The sequence below is a fragment of the Anolis sagrei genome, chromosome 6 (genome assembly GCF_037176765.1).
Source record: "Anolis sagrei isolate rAnoSag1 chromosome 6, rAnoSag1.mat, whole genome shotgun sequence".
In the NCBI taxonomy this organism is placed as follows: domain Eukaryota; kingdom Metazoa; phylum Chordata; class Lepidosauria; order Squamata; family Dactyloidae; genus Anolis; species Anolis sagrei.
Window position 1 is genome coordinate 130,123,246 of NC_090026.1, and position 23,232 is coordinate 130,146,477.

Genomic DNA, 23,232 nt, shown 5'->3' on the forward strand with positions numbered 1-23,232 from the left:
CCAGACCCTTGATCATTTTAATCGCCCTCCTCTATACTCGAGTATATACAGTATGTGAAGTGATGAGCAAATATTTAAATCTATAGATATTTAAAGGCAGGCAGGCAGGCAGATAGATGACGAGATATAAATGAAGACATAGAGGTCTTGAGGATCACTTGTCTAAGTTGGACTGCCTTGTCTAAGTTGGACTGCCTTCTATATTGGCCACCGACGCACAAAATGGACATTTTCATGCAAGAGAGCGGTCCGACATAAATCAACCTTATTTAAACTTAAAACCGAATGGCAACAGCCTCCTCTTATAACTCACCTTCTGCGTCTCACAGTTTGGTTCACAGCTGTGGTTCATGAAACGAGAGCAGTTTCCTTTCTGGGTGGCATCGATGATCTGAACAGAAAGTTTAAAAACACTTTAAATACTCTCTGTACATCATTCATTTAAATCAGTCGTGATGGAGGGCCTTATCAACTCCCACTTTACTCACCTCATCATTCTTCAAGGCCATAAAATAGTAATGGATGTTCTTGCTCCGGGCGTACTCCTTCACTCGGGTCTTGAACTCTTTGTGATCCAGGACTTCACCACAATACTCCAGCACAAAGGAGTTACTAAATGGGCCCAAAGAAAAACAAAAAAGGTCTAAGAAGACATATGAGCAATGTATTGTAGAAAGCTTTCATGGCCAGAATCACTGGGTTGTTGTAGGTTTTTTCAGGCTACATGGCCATGTTGTAGAGGCATTCTCTCCTGACGTTTCGCCTGCATCTATGGCAAGCATCCTCAGAGGTAGTGAGGTCCGTTGGAACTAGGAAAATGGGTTTATATATCTGTGGAATGACCAGGAAAGGAGAACACCATGAAAATGAACAAAATCTGGCTAGGTAAAGGTAAAGGTTGTCCCCTGACATTAAGTCCAGTCATGCCTGACTCTGGGGTGTGGTGCTCATCTCAATTTCTAAGCCGAAAAGCCAGCGTTGTCCGTAGACACCTCCAAGGTCATGTGGCCAGCATGACCTCATGGAGCGCCATTACCTTCCCGCCGGAGCGGTACCTATTGATCTACTCACATTTGCATGTTTTCGAACTGCTAGGTTGGCAGAAGCTAGGGCTGAAAGCGGAAGCTCACGGCGCTCACTGGAATCGAACCCGCGACCTTTTGGTCAACAAGCTTAGCAGCTTAGTGCTTTAACCCACTGCGCCACCGGGGGCCCCTCCAGTATTTAAAAACTCTAAAATTACAACAGCAAAACAACAGAGAGGAAACAAGTAGGGACATCTAATCACCTCTCAACAAAAGATTGCCCCAGGCACCAACAAGCCACACCAAACAACTGCCAGGCCATCAAATGTTAATCAAGGTGGTCAATTGAAACATTCACACCTAGCTCCAACAGACAAGAGTTCTTTCTCCCGCCCTAGACATCATTCCACAGATATAGAAACCCTTTTTCCTAGTCCCAGCAGACCTCACTACCTCTGAGGATGCTTGCCATAGATGCAGGCGAAACGTCAGGAGAGAATGCCTCTAGAACATGGCCATATAGCCCGAAAAAAGCTACAACAACCCGACATATGAGCCGCCTGCTTGTGATCTATCTAGACTATCTGTATAAATGCCTGACCTGGAGATACTATAGCAGGCACGGACAACTTCAGAATTCCCTCCAGGTGTTTTGGACTTCAACTTCCACAATTCCTAACAGCCAATAGAAGTCCAAACACCTAGAGGAGGGCCCAAGTTGGCCCAGGCCTGCTAACTATAGACTACCCTGTGTAGAGCCCAGTTTTCCATTTCTCGGATTTTCTGATCCAGGATAAATATTTAAACTGTTATAATAATAATAATAATATTGTGGCGCAGCTGGCTGGGAATCAGCTGCATTAAGATCACTACTGACTGAAAGGTCATGAGTTCGAAACCAGCCCGGGTCAAAGTGAGTGTCTGACCAATTTGTGTAGCTTGCTGTCAACCTTTGCTGCCCGAAAGACAGTTGCATCTGTCAAGTAGGAAATTTAGGTACCGCCTACACGGGGAGGCTAATTTAACTAATTTACGATGCCACAAAAATCTCAAGCAAGCCTGCAAAGAATGAGGAAGTACTTCATCAGTGTCAGAAATGGACAGTGAAGCAACAGCTCCCCCAGTGGCCAGATTACCATCATGAAAAGTTAAATTGCCTCTGTGTCTGTCTATATATGTTGCGTGTCTATGGCATTGAATGTTTGCCATGTATATTTACATTGTAATCCGCCCTGAGTCCCCTGCGGGGTGAGAAGGGCAGAATATAATTACTGTAAATAAATAAATATTAAAGGGAAGGGATTCAAAGTTCTGCCAGCCTTTGGCTTCTCTATGAGCTCCCTCTTCCTTTTACATATGCGTGTATATATTATAGGAAAATGGATGCTATGATTCAGGAAACTTGCAAAGTTCACTTTGTGCAAAGCCAAGGCTAACATGCCAGAATTTGCGCTCACTCTGGATAACACCAACCCACATTTCATCCCTGACAAGTCCAACAAAAAAGGGAGCAGAGATAAGTCTGCTTTGGAACCAAGGCTTCCCTACTGTGTGGGAGGTGTTTGGTGTGCATGAAGCCAACGTCCCCGTGCTGAAGCCCCCTCAACAAGCCAAGCCTTACGAGGGGAGGTCTTTTGCTGCTCTCAGGCCCCAGCCTTTCTTCTCCGTGAGGATGACCTCCACGTCCGCGTGCTGCTTCCTCTGGAACCGGCGGTTGGAGCAGTGCTCCCCGTTGGGGCATCTCGAAGAACTAAACACCAAGAGGGAAAACAAGGAAATGATTCAGGCTTCGTAAGTCCCTTCTGGAGTAAAGCCAGCTGCGCCCGTACCTTGTGAAGTCTGACTTGGCCACGGTAGTCCACGCTCTGGTTACATTCTGTATAGACTACTGCTATGCTCTCTATGTGGGGCTGTCTTTGAAGACTGTTCGGAAGCTTCAAATGGTCCAATGAGCTGCAGCCAGGTTGCTAACAGGAGTGGCGCTCAGGAAGCATGCAACTCCTCTGTTGCGCCAGCTCCACTGGCTGCCAGTCTGCTACCGGGCACAATTCAAAGTGCTGGCTTTAGCCTATAAAGCCCTAAACCAAGGGTCCTCAAACTTTTTAAACAGAGGGCCAGGTCACAGTCCCTCAAACTGTTGGAGGGCTAGATTATAATTTGAAAAAAGCATGAATGAATTCCTATGCATGCTGCACATATCTTATTTGTAGTGCAAAAAACACTTTAAAACAATACAATAATTAAAACGAAGAACAATTTTAACAAATATAAACTTATTAGTATTTCAATGCAAAGTGTGGGCCTGCTTTTGGCTGATGAGGTAGGATTGTTGTTGTTGTGTGCTTTCCAGTTGTTTCAGACTTAGGTTGACCCTGAGCGAGGGCTGGGTAAATAACCTTAGAGGGCCGTATCTGGCCCCCTGGCTTTAGTTCGAGAACCCCTGCCCTATTCAGTTCCGGTCTGGCTTACCTATCCCAACGTATCCCTCCTTATGAATCTGCTAGGACTTTAAAATCACCTAAGGAGGCCCTGCTCACAGATGTGTTTGGCAGGGACGAGAGACAGGGCCTTCTCAGTGGTGGCCCCTCGGCTATGGAACGCATTCCCCAAGGATGTAAGATAGGCTCCCACGCTTCTAACATTCCGCAAAATGGTTAAGACCTGGCTCTTCAAGCAAGCTTTGATTACTGGAGCATAATTAGACAGCAAAAAATACATGAAATAACTGACGGTGCAACTGGACAACGATTTAACTAATTTATGATGCCATAAAATCTCCAACAAGCAAGCAAGCCAAAGAATGAGGAAGTACTCCAAGTGTCATATATGGACGGTGAAGCGACAGCTCCCCTGATGGCCAGAATACCCTCATGAAGCTGGAATGTTAAATAGCCTCTGTATGTCTGTCTATAGGCCAGTGACAAATGGCAATGAACCAAAAGACAAAATCATCCATACCATTCTATCATGAGCAGTCGATTGAGACAGTCTTCTCCGCAGGCCACCTCTCCTTGAGCCCTCTCTTCTTTGGAAAGCGTGGGACACTCGCACAGCATCCGCTTGATGTCACGGTGCGATTTGTTCTTCTTCCTATGCAGAATCCCAGAGAACACAAATTTTATTCAAAATTCAAAAGTACAGTGGTATGGATGTATTCAGCCTTTCACCACTTTACTCAGAGAAGGGGATCCCTGTTTGGAAAGAGTTAAGGTCCACTACTTACACTGGAAAAGGGGGCCCAAGTTTTTTGGGGTGAGTTCTGAACCAAGTTTCTAGATTTACACATAATTAGATTGCAGTATTTCAGGGTTGTATGGATGTGACGAAACTATGCTTGCAGGAGAAAATCCCGAATTCTGGATAGAATTCAAAGACACAATTTGCACTTTGCACAATTTGCAAAGGAGTCTTACAGCACCTTTGAGATGGGGAGAAATTATGACAATTCTTTCAGAAATATTAAAAATTAACTAGGTATTTTTAATTACAAAAATGTGAGTCAAGCATTGAAAGGGATACATGGATGCAATGGCTCAGCAAAAGCTGTAGTTCAACATAAGCAGGTGTACCTGTAGATTAGTAACCTCAGTCTGTGAGAAGTCTCTGTGGAAGAAGGGCCTCAGTGTGTTACTAAGCCTCAGTGTTAGTTTGCTTCAGTGTGTGAGAAGGCCTCAGTGGGAGAAAGGCTTCAGTGTTATCAGGCCTCGGTGTGAGTAGGCCTGGTGTGTGGGAAGCTTCTGTGAGAGAAGTCCCAGGTTGAAGGCCATTGTGTGTGAAGGCTGCTGTGTGTAAAATGCTACTGTGTGTAACTTTGGTGTGAGCAGAGACTCTGTGAGAGCGAAGCTGTTTCTCTGTATGAGAAAGAAGCCCAAAATGGAAGCAAATAAGGAAGTATAACTTTGTTGAGATTATAGTTTTATAGTATCTTTGAGATGGGTAGAAATTATGACAATTCTTTAAGAAATATTAAAAATTAATTAGGTATTTTTAATTAAAAAATGTGAGTCAAGCACTGAAAGGAATAAATGGATGCAATGGCTCAACAAAAGCTGTAGTTCAATATAAGCAGGTGTGCCTGTAGATTAGTAGCCTCAGTCTGTGAGAAGTCTCTGTGGAGGAAGGGCCTCAGTGTGTTAGTAGGCCTCAGTATGAGCAGGCCTCAGTGTTACTTTGCTTCGGTGTGTGAGAAGGCCTCAGTGGGAGAAAGGCCTCAGTGTTAGTAGACCTTGGTGGGAGTAGGCCTGGTGTGTGGGACGCTTTGGTGAGAGAAGTCCCAGGTTGAAGGCCATCGTTGAAGGAGGCTCCTTCATTGGAAGCTTTTAAGCAGAGGCTGGATGGCCATCTGTCAGGGGTGATTTGAATGCAATATTCCTGCTTCTTGGCAGAATGGGGTTGGACTGGATGGCCCAGGAGGTCTCTTCCAACTCTTTGATTCTATGATTCTATCGTGTGTGAAGGCTGCTGTGTGTAAAAAGCTACTGCGTGAAGCTCCTGTGTAACTTCGGTGAAAGAAGAGGCTCTGTGAAAGCGAAGCTGTTTGTTTGCATGAGAAAGAACCCCAGTGTGGAAGTAAATCAGAAAGTATAACTTTGTTCGTGTTATAGAAACCTAGTTTGGGGAGGGTCGTTTGTTAATAAAACCACTCACCCAACAGATTCTGCTTTTATCTTTTAATCGAGACACAAAGCGAATCACAGCATTACACAAATTGTAGCATAGATTTTCAAAGACTTAATCTACTTCTTTGAAGCATCTGATGGAGTAGACTTAATCTATGAAAGGTTATGCTACAAGGTTCTTGTGGGTTTTTTCGGGCTATAGGGCCTTGTTCTAGAGGCATTTCACCTGACGTTTGAAGGTGGTCAGTTGAAACATTCACACCTAGCTCCAGCAGAGAAGAGCTCTTTGCCCCACCCCAGCCATTCCACAGATATATAAACCCATTCCAACAGACCTCACTACCTCTGAGGATGCTTGCCATAGATGCAGGCGAAACGTCAGGAGAAATGCCTCTAGAACATGGCCCTATAGCCCGAAAAAACCCACAAGAACCTAGTGATTCCAGCCATGAAAGCCTTCGACAATACATTGGTTATGCTACAGTTTCTTTCTCTGTCTCAAAGGTGCTGAAAGATCTTTGTGCACTTCTGGATAGCATACCAAGTGTCGTAATTTCTACTGAAAGCTAATTTTACCCAAAAGAATCAATGCCTGTTTAGGAACGGCTGTTCCTTATAATCCTACTTGAGACCACCATAAGCAAGTCAGATATCTTAATTCAGAGGACAAAGTCCCCTCTACTCCTGAGCTAACTCAATCACAGCAAACCTCTAACACCATACCTAAGGCATCCTATTCCCCACGATGGTGAGTAAATGATCATTTAAAGGCAAGTTACCTTTCGGTCAGATACACATTTTCTTCAATGAGGTCGAAGTAACAGGGCATTCTCCCGTGCTTGGCAAACTCTTTCCACCGCTGGGGGTCCCTGAAGTCCTCCATGTAACACAGCAGGCCGTCCCCCAAAGAGTCCCCCTGCGGCACGGCGGGCAGCGGCTCGCCCTCCATTTTGGCCTTCTTCCGTTCCTGGGAGTCCCCGTCGCTCTCCGACTCGCTCTCCAAATCCGTCCGCCTCTTCTTCAGCGGCCCCCGCTCCTTCATGTCGTTTCTGTCCAAGGCCTTACTGGCTTGCTCTTTTTGCTCGCTCGTGGCTGTGGGCTCCTTGGCCGAGTTGCTGCTGATCTCGTGGGCCTGCACCGAACCCTTCTCCCTCGGGTCACGGGGCGGGTACTTCTCCGACTGGCTGGGGAAGTAAGCCTGGCTTTCATCCACCCAGTGGTCCACTTCTTCATACTCTTCGTGATCTTCCGTGAGAGAGTCCGGGACCGGCCCTTGCGCCGGCTCGTAATTCATCTCACAGGGCCTGTGGGTCAGTCGTGGGTCCCAATAGCCATTATCGTGCCAGTAACTGTGAGACCCAACGTAAGGCCCTGAGTTTGGTGGGTAAACATAACCAGGGTAGATGCCATAGCTACTGTCAGGCTGCTGGTAAGTGCTGCTGGGCTTCTCTGTCTGGGAGAAATCCCACTCCTCCGTCGAATGGAAGCCATCCTCTCGAGAGAGGCCTCCAGGAACGGGGAGGTCCCCGAAACAAGGTTTCCCCTGCTGACTGTCTGGCTTTGACGCGCTGCTTTGCAGCCTAGACATATGGTCGGTCATTTCAAAGTTCCTTGAAAAGTATTGCAGTTCGTGTTCTTGGGATTCGCCAGCTAATCGAGCAAGGGACATCGTTTCGCTTATGGCGGCCCTTTCCTCTGGATTTGGCTTGCCAATGGAATCCGACGCTTGATCGGACTGACTGGTGCTGTCCACGTCATCGCTCTGCGGCTGGGAGACCCGGGGCTGAAGGTCTGCCATCTCCACTCTGCTAGGCTCAGCAGATATTGCTAGGTTCCCCTCCACATCTCTAGAAGAGAGACACTTCCTTTCATTTTGCAGAGCGTGGCTGGCTTCCAGATCATTTGGTGCGTCCTCACAGAACGACTTGCTGGACTCTGGCCGGGCATCTTCCCAGCGGTCCACATAGCGCCTGTTGCTCTGGCTGTTCCGTGAGGAGCAAGAACTGCTCTCCTCCAAAGCTATCGTGGAGTTCTTTGGAATGACCACCACCGACTGAAGGCGATTCCTTGGAATGCTGCTGTCATCTGAATCGGAGTCCTCCGTGTCGCTTTCCTCGCTGCCTTGCTCACTCCCGCTTTCAGCCAGATCCGAATAGTCTTCGTTGTGCACAGGAGTGAGTTCAGGATTGCTGCGGCTACTGTCGCACCTGGTGACTTCGGGAACCGTTTCCGTTTCTTCTTCAGCGACACCGATATCACAAGAAGGGGAAGGGGCGCATGGAAAGGCCGATTCCATTACGGAGCTTTCATCCTGCATCTCACAGACTTCGGGAGAGCGGTCGTCCAAACCAGACGTGGCTCTTTCATCCAAAGCAAGCAAGTCTTCATCCCTGTTAGGTTCTTCTGTCTCTGGGTCTTCTACCGATTTCTCTAAATAATAAGAATGCTCGTTTTTCAAAGGCGATGCTGCCTTTTCAATGGCGGACTCAACGTGGAGGACATCAAGTTCAAGTGCTACTTCAGAACACTCCAAGATTTCCTCCTCCTTCTCCTCCAAGGTTGTTTCTAACTCCAAAGACCCGTTTTCGCACGTTTCCTGCTGCTGTGGTGCAACAAACTGATTGTCTAATTCCATTTTCACAAGGTCTTCTTCCATAGAAGAATCTCTGGCTGGGCTACTCTCTATCGAGTTCAACTGTCTCAAACATTTTTCACCTTCATGTGCAGAGCTCAATGAATTTTGGTCCTCTACGTCAGAAGATTTCAATGTTTCAATGCATGGCTCTACGTTTACCTCGGTGAAAGATCCCGGAGCAGCTTTCGTGTCGGAAGGCTCAGCTTCGATTTCCACTTCGGAATAATACAAAGGAGTGGCGTCGTCTGAAAGGTAACAAGGGACTGGATCTTTGGCTTTATCACAGGGATCTGTTTGATCGTCCTCTTTTTGAGTTATTTCAGAAAGATTTACATTCTCAGTGCAGGAAGGGACACATTCATATTCAGAAAGAATGGAATATTCTTCCTTGTCGAGAGGAGAACAGTTGGATTCGCTTGAAAGGAGCAGGGAATCATCCAGAGCTTGTTCTTTAGAAGGAGATACACTTTGAACCCCATTAGATGGTTCCTTGCTCCAATGAGGACTTTTGATTTGAGATTGTGCCTCCTCCAAAGCATCTAAACTACCAGATCTATCTAGACTAGTATCAGAAGATACTGCGACCTCCAGTTCAGAATTACAGAACACTGCAGTATCGCTCGGCCTTCTCTCTGGGGATCCGTTTAGATTGGTTTCTGTTCTCGTAGAACAAGTCGTTAACCGAATATCATGCTTTCCCTTGACTGAAGGGTCCGCTTCCTTAATACTGTCATGGCTATCAATTCCTGCAAGTTCGTTTGACTTAGAAATAGGAGGACCTCCTTTTGATTCTTCTTGCTTTTTAAAAGAAGGCGAATCACGTAACGGACTTAACGGGGAAACAGTCCTGTCCGTTTCTGGCTTCGGTGGGACCGCATTTTTTGTTTCACAGCTTTGAACACAAGATGCCTCCGAGTCTATACAATTAGACTGCCCTTTGATTTCCTCAGATTCTGTACAACAGAAAGAACTCTTAAATTTATCTGGTCTTGGAACAGATGTCTTGGAAGAGGTGGGCTTGTGTCGGGAAGAATTCGCGCTGCTGTCGGCTTTAGAATGGGAGGATCCCCCCCGATGTCGCGACTCGCCGGAAGGAGAACACCTTCTAGAACTGTCAGCGTCCGAAGTCCTTCTTGATTCTCTTTCCAATTTGGTAGACTTTCCTTTTCTATCTGACTCAGTATGAGAGGATTCAGTCCTACTTTCCCGTTCGGACTTTGAATGAGAGGAAGAAGAGGTCCTAGAGTCTCTGTAGGATGAGGAATGGGAGGATGTACGCCGCGACTCTGTAGACCGGGAGTAAGCCCTTCGGTATTCTTCTTCCGAATCGGAGCTCTCTCTGGTCCTGCTATCTGCGTAGGAGCGAGAGTATCGGCTCTTCTCTCTGTAGGGTGAGCTTCTGTGGTGCCGTCGGTCCGAGTCATAGTAATGCGACCGCTCCGACCTGGAATAGGAGGAACTGGGTCTAGAACTTCTCTCTGACCTAGAACGAGAACGAGACCTACTCCGCCTCCTCTCTCGGTCAGTTTTGGAACGGCTGGAAGAGTACCTCGAGTCTCTCTCGGATCGAGAATAACTGGAATACTTTTCATCTCGGTCAGATTTAGACCGTGAGGAAGATTTTGCCGGCTCTTCCGTTTTGTGAGAAGAAGAGCTCTTCCGCGAATCCTTTTCTTTCTCCGAGCTGGGGGGCAATTTAATGTCATGGGATCTCTGGCTGGAAGACGTTCTGATGGAATCTTCATCAGATTCAGAACCGGGGGCTGTGCCATCGGACAGCGAGAACTTCCTCCTGGAGCCTTGCTTCTTAGAACTTAGAGGAGCACCTTTCGGGGCGTCGGAAACTTCTTCCTCCTTCCCATTGTGGGAATGTCCTTTTGGAGGGGTGGGTTCCGCTTCGTCGGAAGCGGCTTCAGGAAAATGCTCTTTGGAGCCATCCAAGACAGAAGAATTCTCTTGAACGTTTGCTTCTGAAGTCTCCTGTGATGTTTTCAGCGAGGGCACTTTTGTCATCTGGACAATGGTTTCTACAGGCGATGGTGGCGGAGGGGGGGCTGGTGTTGATGGGATGTGTGACAAAGCTGGTGGGCTTACGACCGACACTGGTGCGGACACAATTTGTGGAGGGGGCGGAGGTGGTGGAGGAGGAGGAGGAGGAGGGGGTGATGGGGGCATTTCCTCAATTTCAAATGTATCCGCTGGAGCTTGAAGTGCCGGAGGCGGAGGAGGTGGTGGAGGCGGCGGAGGAGGCGGCAGCGTTGCAGCAACAGCTAAAGGAAGCTTTGTTGTAACGTTCAGCAAATGTTTCTTGAAATGAATCCTGCCTAATTCCACCTTAGGCTTCGGCGGTGAGAACTCCTCCACCGCGCCAGGTGAGTCCGCTAAGTCCATTTTGATTTTGGAAGCCAAGTCGGTCGGAGGGGCTGCCGCCGGGGAACCCGACGTCTCATTTTGCTTCTCGTTCCCAAGTCCTGCCAGGAATCTGTTTGGCAAGGTCTTCTTGGTGAGGCTGAAACTGAAGGACACCTTCTGCCTGCCTTGCTCCTCCAGGTTCACTTTCGTCCGGGTCCCTTTGGGCAAGAAACGGCTGGAGGCAATCCCCTTGAACACTGGCCCTTTGACGAAGCCGGGCTTCTGTGGGTTATCAGCCTTGCCCTGCAGCCAAAGAGAAAGAGCCCAGTGAAATCAGGACTTCCAAACGAGTACAGCAGTCTCACTTATCCAACATAAACGGGCCGGCAGAATGCTGGATAAGCATAATAATAATAATAATATTAAACTTTATTTATACCCCACCACCATCTCCCCAAGGGAGAGTCCAGCAATACAGTAAACCCCAAGCCCAGCAATACAGTAAACAATATACAACAGAACACAACAAAATAAAATAAAATAAAATACAAACCCATTGAACTTAAACGCATCAACAATATAAAATCACACATTAAAACATAGAAATTGATCACACTGGGCAGGCTGGTTTGAATAGATAAAAAAAAAATTAAAAACACTGGTGAGACAGCAATGTAATGTGTCTAGGCAGGGGATCCGAGAGGTAGAGATTGCTAAGATCGTCTGGAGGGGCCCTGCTCTTGATCCCACCGGCCTCGCAGGCGCGGCTGGTGGGGACAAGAGACAGGGCCTTCTCGTTGGTGGCCCCTCGACTCTGGAACTCCCTTCCACTGGAGATAAGAACTGCCCCTTCTATCTTAACGTTCAGGAAACAGGTGGAAACTTGGCTTTGTGGATTGGCCGTCGACGAATGAGCCATGATCCTGTGATATGGATAGATGACGACGAATAATGATTTTTGATGACGACTGACCACCGTAATTATATGATTGTATTTTGCTATTTTAATGTTTTAGTGTGATTTAGAATATGATGTTTTAATGACTGTCTGTAATACTGATGTTGGAAACCGGCCTGAGTCCCTCGAACGGAGGTGAGAAGACCTGTATACAAAACAGCTAAATAAATAAATAAATAGTAGAGTAAGATGTGATTGCACTAACAGAAGAATAAAGGGCCATTTTACATGTCAGGGTATTATTGTTTATTCCAGAACCTCAACCAATGGCTGATACCAAATGAGAGTCTCCCCCCTGGGCACACAGAGGACTGGGCGACTTGGAAGGCGCTGAACAGACTGCGCTCTGGCACCACGAGATGCAGAGCCAACCTTCAGAAATGGGGCCACAAAGTGGAATCCTTGACATGCAAGTGCGGAAAAGAGCAAACCACTGACCACCTGCTGCAATGCAACCTGAGCCCTACCACGTGCACAACGGAGGACCTTCTTGCAGCAACACCAGAGGCACTCCAAGTGGCCAGATACTGGTCAAAGGACATTTAACCAACTACCAAGCTTGCAAACTTTGTGTTTTGTCTGTTTGTTTGCTTTGTTCTGTTAGAAATGTAATATAATTGACTGGTTGATCTGACACGACAAATAAATTGTTCATTGTATTGTCGAAGGCTTTCATGGCTGGAATCACTAGGTTCTTGTGGGTTTTTTCGGGCTATAGAGCCATGTTCTAGAGGCATTTCTCCTGACGTTTCGCCTGCATCTATGGCAAGCATCCTCAGAGGTTGTGAGGTGAGTTTTCTGATCTTCTCCTTGTATTGTTCTGTATGCATGATAACTGTGGCATTCCCCTTGTCTGCTGGCATAATGAGGATATCAGGATCTGATTTCAGTTCTCTGATGGCTTGTCCTTCCTTCCTAGTAATGTTACTGGAGGGAAGTTTTGCCTTTTTTAGGATCCTTGCTGTTTCTGCTCGTACTTCTTCTGCTTCCTCCTCGGGGAGGCGATAAATTGCTGATTCAACATTGGCAATGATGTTTTCTACTGGGATCCTGGTGGCGGTTACAGCAAAGTTTCCTCCTTTAGCTAGTATGGATACTTGGTCTTCAGAGAGTTGTCTGTCTGTCAGGTTGATGATGGTCCATGATGTATCCAGTTCTGGTTTCGGCTGTTGCTTTTGGCGTTTGTGGAATTTTTGTTTTTGTCTGTTGGTGTGGACAGCCATGTTTTTCTCCATTTTCCTGTAAGTGAGGTTGTCTATTTTGTCCCAATCCTCGGAATTCACAACCTCACAACCTCTGAGGATGCTTGCCATAGATGCAGGCGAAACGTCAGGAGAAATGCCTCTAGAACATGGCTCTATAGCCCGAAAAAACCCACAAGAACCTAAATTTTCATTCATCCATTGAAGGCACAATGGAACAGCCAGGTCTTCAAGCTCTTCCTAAAGGCTGCCAAGGTAGGGGCTTGTCTAATATCTCTGGGGAGCGAGTTCCAGAGTTGGGGGGCCACCACAGAGAAGGCACTCTCCCTCGTCCCCACAAGTCGCATTTGTGATGGGGGGAAAGAGCGAGAGAAGGGCCTCTCCGGAAGATCAAAGAGATCGTGTAGGTTCATAAACAGAAATGCGGTTGGACAAGAATGTTAGATAATAGGGAGGGATTAAAGAAAAGCCTATTAAATGTCAAATTACTTCATGAGTTTACAAATTAAGCTCCAAAACATCATGTTTTGCAACAAACTGAAATAAAATGCAGTTCAATCCATGGTGACGGTATGTAGTAATTACTGTATTTACAAATTTAGCACCAAAATATTGCAATGTATTGAAACAGCTGTAGATCAGAGCAGGACGCAGACTGCATTGGAGAACACAGAATGTTGGATGAGCAAAGGTTGGATAAGTGAGACTCTACTACTGTATTACTAAAAACAGAGAGAGGGGGCCAGGGGACAGTTCCATCTTGTCTCTTGTAGATGTCATCAGTTGAAGACCCCTTCCCCCAGCTCCAACTGCTGGTCTGGGCCAGAGTGAAGAGAGAGGGGGGCAGAAGACAGTTCCACTTTGTCTCCTGTGCTATTCTAATAATATAATATAATGTAATATAATCTATTGTATATACATATAATATTTATAGTATTATAACGTAATGTAATATAATACTACTAATAATAACATATTATAATTATTTATATTACATGTAATATTACTAATAATATTACAATATAATGGTATAGTACAATATAGTAATATTTAATACTGATATTGTACTATACTAGTAATATAATATATTGTGTGTGTGTGTGTATGTATGTATGTGTATGTGTATATGTATGTGTTATATATATATATATATATATATATGGTAAGCTGCTCTGAGTCCCCTTCAGGGTGAGAAGGGTGGCATATAAATGTAAATAAATAAATAAAGAGCACCAAAAGTGAGAACGTCAGGAGAGAATGCCTCTAGAACATGGCCATATAGCCCGAAAAAAAACTTACAACAACTCTATTATTATTATTATTTGAAATTCAACAAGATGAGTCCACGGCAAACAAGATCACTTCCCAAGTGTCTAGGACTGTGTGATGTACCAGCGAATAATGTGTGCAGATCCCAGTAAGATGGCCTTTTGCAGCTGGCAGCTGGTAATTTTGTCAGTGCTGATTGTGTTTAAGTGCAGGCCGAGGTCTTTAGGCACTGCACCCAGTGTGCCGATCACCACTGGGACCACCTTGACTGGCTTGTGCCAGAGTCTTTGCACTTCTATCTTTAAATCCTCATATTGTGTCAGCTTTTCCAGATTATTATTATTATTATGTTTATGTTTATTTACATCCCACTTTTTTCTCTCCGTACGGAGACTTGAAGCGCCTTCAATCGTACTCACCTCATTATCTTCTTCTCTGTTGTCATCCATGAAGAATGTATGGAAAAAAGAGAAAGAGAAATGGTAAAAACAAAGCAGGAAACTCAAAATCTTTGCTGAACAATAACCTTACTTCAAGATAAACGCCTGACTGCGGAAAACGGGAAGGTCTACAAATAAGAACGTGACTGTTAGGTCTTAAAAGGACGGTTCCCTTGGCCCTATCGTGTTTAGGGATTCTCTAGCATCTCATTCCAGGGTCTAGCATCCTGTTAACACAAAACGGGAGAAAAATTAAACTGTCCACTTTAAGCAGAATCTCAGGGTCTCGCAGCCCAGGGCTTCCTTCTGCCTCAAAATAAGTTTTCTAAACACGTCTTAATCCTTTCCTATGTTACAATCCGACAGGCTGTTGGAAATGAGAATTGAAGCGCGGGACAACATATGCTCGCCACCTCCAAGGAGGAAGAGGTTATTATTTCGTTTTGGAGATAAATCACTCTGACGAGTGCTCACATTCAACATACATTTATAGGGTAAACCTTGTTAGAGCAAATTCCCAGTACGATTTCGTTTTAGTGTCCCATCCCACAAATTCAGTACGTTCCGAATAATTCAGCCTCTACTTTGACTACAAACCCGAGAGGTAAACATCACATTTCCTGGCACAAAATTCCAAAAACAGCATAAGCGCATACTAGGAATATCAAGAATATTTGCTGTTGCTGAAAACTTGGGTTCCCCAATTCCTGAGAAATTCAATCAAGGAAGGAAAGATTGGTGGTATTTGCACATCCTGGAAATTATTTTGCACAGAATAATTTCTGTGCAGAATATTGTACATATTTTTCAGAATATTGCACATACAGAGACTTTATAAAGGAGCGAAATCATTTCCCAGATAGTCATGTGTGTTTTGTGTAAGATTGCTGTTTTCAATGCATCTATGCTGATGATTGTGGCATTACTGCTCAAGCAGGGAGCTTTGAGATGGTTGAACAGAAGCTCTCCGAAGCTCTGTGTGTGGGCTGGTAACCACTTGACCGCTGCTCAATTTAACCCATAAATCAGACATTTTCCAACTTATGTCCTTACAGTCTGATGACTTTATTTTTAGGCATCCTCACCCTCTGTCCTTCTGGTTGCTTCTGCTACAAAACAGGAGCTTCTTTGTTGAGTGCCAGGGCCAGAGAAGTAGATGGCGGAAACAGAAGAACGGCCTGCCTCAGGGGAGCGTGCTTGCCCCATCCATGTTCAACATCTACACAAATGACCAGCCACTGCCAGAAGGGACAGAGAGTTTCATCTATGCTGATGATCGTGCCATTACTGCTCAAGCAGGGAGCTTTGAGATGGTTGAACAGAAGCTCTCCGAAGCTCTAGGTGCTCTTACTCCCTACTACAGGGAAAACCAGCTGATCCCTAATCCATCTAAAACACAGACATGTGCCTTTCACTTTAAGAACAGACAAGCATCCCGAGCTCTGAGGAGTATTACCTGGGAAGGAATCCCACTGGAGCATTGCAGCACACCCTAATACCTGGGAGTCACCCTGGACCGTGCTCTGACCTACAAGAAGCACTGCCTGAATATCAAGCAAAAAATGGGTGCTAGAAACAACATCATACGAAAGCTGACTGGCACAACCTGGGGATCACAACCAGACACAGTGAAGACATCTGTCCTTGCGCTATGCTACTCTGCTGCTGAGTATGCATGCCCAGTAAGGAACACATCTCACCACGCTAAAAGAGTGGATGTGGCTCTTAATGAGACATGCCGCATTATCACAGGGTGTCTGCGCTCTACACCACTGGAGAAATTACACTGCTTAGCCGGTATTGCACCACCTGACATCCGCCGGGAAGCAGCAGCCAATAGTGAAAGGACCAAGGCAGAGACATCTCCAGCTCATCCCTTGTTTGGATATCAGCCAGCACGTCAACGACTGAAATCAAGAAATAGTTTTCTAAGATCTACAGAGACACTCGCTGGAACACCTCAGCAAACGAGAGTCCAAAACTGGCAGGCTCAAACCCAGAGCCTCAATCAATGGCTGATACCCAATGAGAGACTCCCTCCTGGGCACACAGAAAACTGGGCGACTTGGAAGGCGCTGAACAGACTGCGCTCTGGCACCACGAGATGCAGAGCCAATCTCAAGAAATGGGGCCACAAAGTGGAGTCTACGACATGCGAGTGCGGAGAAGAGCAAACCACCGACCACCTGCTGCAATGCAACCTGAGCCCAGCCACATGCACCATGGAGGACCTCCTTGCGGCAACACCAGAGGCACTCCAAGTGGCCAGATACTGGTCAAAGGACATTTAATCAACTACCAAGCTTGCAAACTTTGTGTTTTGTCTGTTTGTTTGTTTTTGTTAAAAATGCTGATGACACAATAAATGCATAAAAGAGTAAAATTTGCAAAAGAAAGACCTCTCACACAAAAAACTTCAACAAAAGTTTCTTGCACAAAAATACCTACTTTATATGGAAATATTTTTTGTGTAAAATTGCTAGTTCTTCCGCAAAAAACACATGATTTTTGTTCCACAACCACCGTGTAGTTTTATGTATAACAATTTCCGGAAATGCTTCAGGATGTGAAAATATTGGGCAAGGTTTGCACAGAAATAAGCGTTTTACTACAGCGGAGAGAAAAATTGTGCAAATTATTCATCTTTGCTCAGAAGACTGAAATAGTCAAATATTAACATCCCCAAAGCATACACACTAGAACAGCCAGGTAGGATAGATGACAAGCTAGGAAAACCACCTTTTCCTAGAAACCAGAAGACAAAGAACTATTAACTGATCCCTACCTTGCCTCTTCTCACACCAATTTCTTGAAACAACTAACATGCAGAACCCCATTTTGGCAGCTTTGCAAAACACTTAACACTTTCTAATTGTATTGTGCATTTGAACCAGAGGTAGATGGAACATTTTGGTTGCTGTCATAGAATCCTAGAATCAAAGAGTTGGAAGAGACCTCATGGGCCATCCAGTCCAACCCCATTCTGCCAAGAAGCAGGAATATTGCATTCAAATCATCCTGACAGATGGCCATCCAGCCTCTGTTTAAAAGCTTCCAAAGAAGGAGTCTCCACCACACTCCGGGGCAGAGAGTTCCACTGCTGAACAGCTCTCACATGAGTTCTTCCTCATGTTCAGATGGAATCTCCTTTCTTGTAGTTTGAAGCCATTGTTCCATTGCGTCCTAGTCTCCAGGGAAGCAGAAAACAAGCTTGCTCCCTCCTCCCTGTGGCTTCCTCTCACATATTTATACATGGCTATCATATCTCCTCTCAGCCTTCTCTTCTTCAGGCTAAACATGCCCAGCTCCTTAAGCCGCTCCTCATAGGGCTTTTTCTTCAAACCCTTGATCATTTTAGTCGCCCTCCTCTGGACACATTCCAGCTTGTCAATATCTCTCTTCAATTGTGGCGCCCAGAATTGGACACAATATTCCAGGTGTGGTCTAACCAAAGCGGAATAGAGCATGGGGAGCATGACTTCCCTAGATCTAGACACTAGACCCCTATTGACGCAGGCCAAAATCCCATTGGCTTTTTTTGCCGCTACATTACATTGTTGGCTCATGTTTAACTTGTTGTCCACAAGGACTCCAAGATCTTTTTCACACGTACTGCTCTCGAGCCAGGCATCAAATACTAGCCCGTCAATTTATTAAAGGCGCATATAACGGCACAATACAACCTGCACCTGAACAACAATAATCTATTACTACAACTATTATGTTTTTATTTGACTGAAACACTAAAAGAACAATGCAATTTAGAACCCACAACACACAAATATGAAAATAGAATTAAACGTACGTCAATTAAAATCAGTATTGTCACATCTTCGAAATAACGATGCTTTGCTTGGCCATCTCAGATAAAGTAGAAACACTGTCAAACTCTGAACTGCAGGACTTATAAAAAGCTTATGACTGCATGGAAAATGCGTTTCTCCCCCAGAAAAAAAAGGCCTAGCGTGACAAATTGCATGCTGCGTGTTGTGAGTTAGCTCAAACCATCTTTTCTGGGGAAAGTTAGCTCAATACTCAAAGAACATCAGAGTGTGTATATAATTGAACAATGAGGCAAAACCTTTTTTTCCCCTAAACTACATTCTGGAAGATGCCGGCGCTGGAAGCACAAATCCGTGCAAAGTATTTATGTATGTTGCTATGGTGGCTTTCCAAGCCATTCAGTATCCATGGCCAACGCTGGAGCGATGCAAAGGAGCATTGCTAGCTTTTCTTGGGGCTCTGAAGAGGCCGCGGCAATTGCAATTACCCAAGCATCTATTCTTAGTTTGTTGTTCGCATATATATACCGGCTGACAAATCACCTTAGCAATGTGAATAAAAGTATTTATGAAAAATTTACCAACAAGCCTCCCCCTCCACTGTCTGCCAGCATGAAAGCAACAAGTTAATGCCTTTTAGATGGTTGCTTTGAGACTGAGGAACTCCCTGCCACAGGAGACCAGCTTGTTCCTTCTCTGCTCTGGCCTGGGCTGAGCCAGGAGGTCACGAAGAGCCGGAAGCGACTGAACGAATGAACAAAAACAAACTACTACAACTACCTTGGAGGCTGTTGAGGAGTTGAGGAGGCATTACTTTTCATTCAACCCTTGTATAAGTTGAGAAGACAATTATGCTGGGGAAAAAGGAAGGAAAAAGGAAGAGGGGCCGACCAAGGGCAAGATGGATGGATAGCATCCTTGAAAGGACTGGCATGACCTTGAAGGAGCTGGGGATGGCCACAGTTGACAGGGAGCTCTGGCCTGGGCTGAGCCAGGTCATAAAGAGCCGGAAGCAACTGAACGAATGAATAACAACAAACTACTACTACTACTACTACTACTACTACTACTACCTTGGAGGCTGTTGAGTTATGAAGGTGGAGGCATTACTTTTCATTCAACCCTTGTATAAGTTGAGAAAACAATTATGCTGGGGGAAATGGAAGGAAAAAGGAAGAGGGGCCAACCAAGGGCAAGGTGGATGGATAGCATCCTTGAAAGGACTGGCTTGACCTTGAAGGAGCTGGGGGTGGCCATGGTTGACAGGGAGCTCTGGCCTGGGATGGTCCAGGTCACCAAGAGGAGGAATGTTGTAGGTTTTTCCGGGCTATATGGCCATGTTCTAGAGGCATTCTCTGCTGACATTTCGCCTGCATCTATGGCAAGCATCCTCAGAGGTAGTGAGGTCACTACCTCTGAGGATACTTGCCATAGATGCAGGCGAAACGTCAGGAGAGAATGCCTCTAGAACATGGCCATATAGCCCGGAAAAACCTACAACAACCCAGTGATTCCGGCCATGAAAGCCTTCGACAATACAAAGAGGAGGAAGCGAATGAACAAATAAACAACTACAAATGAGCTGAAGAAACCAATATTTAAAAAGCCACCTGCAAAAGTAAAAGTCTCAGAGCTGCTGGTTTTAATTATTCAAATGGAGAGTTTAACGTACTAGTAACTACTGACTTTTCCCTCTATTCCTGCCAAATTCCAAACCACATCAGTTTTTATGGGAAAGTTACGCCACATTAAACAATACCACGATTGTATTTTTTTTACAAAGAGGACAATATCCCTTTCCATATTATGAAGGCAACCCAAGAGGTGTTCCACATCATAAATGAAGGAGTACTTGGGAATTTCAAGCCATAAAGCCCCGTCATAATTAAATCCAGTTTTTAAATGATTGTCGCTGTCACTCCACTCGCTGATCGATATAACTATTAGTCAATGCTGGAGTTGTTTAAAAAAAAAAAAAAGCCAAAATGACTTTCCATTTTGAACAAGTTTGGATAATGACTTACTAATGTGCCCAGAGATAAAAAAAAATGATTAGTTTTTGAGGATTAAGTGAAATTAATGACAATTAATTTACTCCAAGCTATCACAGGGTAGATGTGCCAAGTGTCCCAAGGAACGTCCTTGTGTTTTTGCAGAGATTAAAACTCTCCCCATTAAGCCTAAGAATACTCAAAATTGCAGAGAGAAGAGCAAAAAAAACAAAAAAAACAAAGAATATCTGGGTTGTTGTAGGGTTTTTTTTTGGTTTTTTTTTTTTTTTGCTATATCGCCATGTTCTAGAGGCATTCTCTCCTGACGTTTTGCCTGCATCTATGGCAAGCATCCTCAGAGGTCATGAGGTCTGTTGGAACTAGGAAAATAGGTTTATATATCTGTGGAATGACCATGGTGGGACAAAGGACTCTTGTCTGCTGGAGCTAGGTGTGAATGTTTCAATTGACCACCTTGATTAGCATTTGATGGCCTGGCAGTGCCTGGGGCAATCTTTTGTTGAGAAGTGATTAGATGTCCTTGATTGTCCTTTGACACCGGAGCGTCATACAGGGAACATACAACCCCTCTGTTATGCCAGCTCCACTGGCTGCCGATCCAGTTCCGAGCACAATTCAAAGTGCTGGTTTTGACCTACAAAACCCTATATGGCTCCGGCCCAGCATACCTGTCCGAACACATCTCCTTCTACGTCCCGCCTCGGAGTTTAAGATCTTCTGGGGGGGCCCTCCTCTCGGTCCCATCTCTTTCACAAGTGAGATTGGTGGGGACGAGGAGCAAGGCCTTCTCGGTGGTGGCCCCTCGCCTGTGGAATTCACTTCCCGGGGAAATCAGATCATCGACATCCCTCCTCTCTTTCAGAAGGAAACTAAAAACATGGATATGGGACCAGGCCTTTGGGTAATCTGGCAGATAGACAAAGGATAATGACGACTAGAATTGATAGGATTTGACAATGTGGAATGAACTTACGGATTCTGAGCTGGCGAACGTTGAACATTAGATTGGTTTTATTGATTGTGATATATAACTTGTTTGTTTTAATTGTTTTATAACTGTTATGGATACATTTTTTAATCTTATTGTTGTTGTTGGCATCGAATTGTGCCTTTTGTAAGCCGCCCTGAGTCCCCCCTCGGGGGTTGAGAAGGGCGGGGTAGAAATGCGTGAAATAAATAAATAAATAAATCGATGGCCAGGCACTGCCAGGCCATCAAATGCTAATCAAGGTGTCCAGTTGAAACATTCACACCTGGCTCCAACAGACAAGAGTTCTTTGTCCCACCCTGGTCATTCCACAGATATATAAACCCAATTTTCCTAGTTCCAATAGACCTCACTACCTCTGAGGATGCTTGCCATAGATGCAAGCGAAACGTCAGGAGAGAATGCCTCTAGAAAATGGCCATATAGCCTGAAAAATCCTACAACAACCCAGTTAATTCCGGCCATGAAAGCCTTCGACAATACGAAAGAATATCTGTTATACAGTAGATAACTTATTAGGTAACTTAGCAGTAAACAGCTGCTGACATGAGCAAATAATCATCAAGGGCGGGTCTGGACAAGCATCACACACAAACTGCCCTTTATATCGTTCTCAAATTCAAAATGTGGCTTTTATCATTACTTGATACCGCTTGTGGCTTCAACTGAAGAAATGGTTTGTTTACGTTGAGAAGGACTTCGCTTTCTCCTTATTTGCAACCACCGGATCACAAACAATGAGAACAACACTTTGGTCTAAAGCAAACATCCATTCAGACTTCGAATTGTCTTAACTGGGAGGCGTTTCCATTGCCAATGAAGCTACAAGATGGTTGTTTATATAGAGTTGTTGTAGGTTTTTTCGAGCAATATGGCCATGTTCTAGTGGCATTCTCTCCTGACGTTTCGGCTGCATCTATGGCAAGCATCCTTAGAGGTAGTGAGGTCTGTTGGAACTAGGAAAATGGGTTTATATATCTGTGGAATGACCAGGGGACAAAGGACTCTTGTCTGTTGGAGCTAGGTGTGAATGTTTCAAGTGGCCACCTTGATTAGCATTTGATAGCCTGGCAGTTGTTTGGTGTGGCTTGCTGGTGCCTGGGGCAATCTTTTGTTGAGAGGTGATTAGCTGTCCCTGATCGTTTCAGGCTACACAGAGAAGCCATTGAAATCCACAAGAAGCATGTGGACAATTTCAACAGAAAGGAGGAAACCATGAAAATGAACAAAGTCTGGCTCCCAGTATTAAAAAAACTCTAAAATCACAACAGCAAAACAACAGACAGGAAACAATCAGTGACATCTAATCACCTCTCAACAAAAGATTGCCCCAGGCACTGCCAGGCCATCAAATGCTAATCAAGGTGGTCAGTTGAAACATTCACACTTAGCTCCAGCAGACAAGAGTCCTTTGCCCCATCCTGGTCATTCCACAGATATATAAACCCTTTTTCCTACTTCCAACAGACCTCACTACCTCTGAGGATGCTTGCCATAGATGCAGGAGAAACGTCAGGAGAGAATGCCTCTAGACCATGGCCATATACCCCGAAAAAACCTACAACAACCCAGTGATTCCGGTCAGGAAAGCCTTCAACAATACCTTATATATAATTTTTTTAAAGAAAAGAACCAAATAATTTCTCTAGTGTGTCCATTGGAAGATCATGTATAGGTGGCCCTCAATATCCAACTTTTGTGGATTTTGTGGGGATGCAGTAGCACAGGAATTTTTGCTGGAATTGTGCTTTTCTATCACAACTTATTTTAAATCTAGCATTAGGATTTTTTTAAAAAATTGGGTAAAAATGTTTTTTTTCCCATTCTATTAATACTGTGAACTTCTGCTGAAACATTAGCAATTAATAAATCAAATTAAAGGTTGTGTTGGTGGGGAAAAAATTATCGAAAAGATGGCTATTTGCTCTCCGAACACACTAGATCTTTCTC

General features: G+C 44.9%; 1 protein-coding gene across 4 annotated transcripts in view; it reads right to left on the reverse strand.

The window, feature by feature from the left end:
• SETD2 (SET domain containing 2, histone lysine methyltransferase) overlaps positions 1 to 23,232 on the reverse strand; it is a 93,387-nt gene that overhangs the window by 48,919 nt on the left and 21,236 nt on the right. For all 4 annotated transcript variants that reach the window (XR_010910207.1, XM_060782705.2, XM_060782704.2 and 1 more), the window contains 6 exons: positions 14,480 to 14,495; positions 6,424 to 10,934; positions 3,984 to 4,115; positions 2,647 to 2,775; positions 489 to 612; positions 314 to 391 (listed from right to left, as the gene is read on the reverse strand). Coding sequence is in view for 3 of the 4 variants with exons in the window: in XM_060782705.2 (XP_060638688.2) it covers positions 314 to 391; positions 489 to 612; positions 2,647 to 2,775; positions 3,984 to 4,115; positions 6,424 to 10,934; positions 14,480 to 14,495 (4,990 nt within the window). In the remaining variant the exon portion in view is untranslated. The remainder of the gene's footprint in view (positions 1 to 313; positions 392 to 488; positions 613 to 2,646; positions 2,776 to 3,983; positions 4,116 to 6,423; positions 10,935 to 14,479; positions 14,496 to 23,232) is intronic.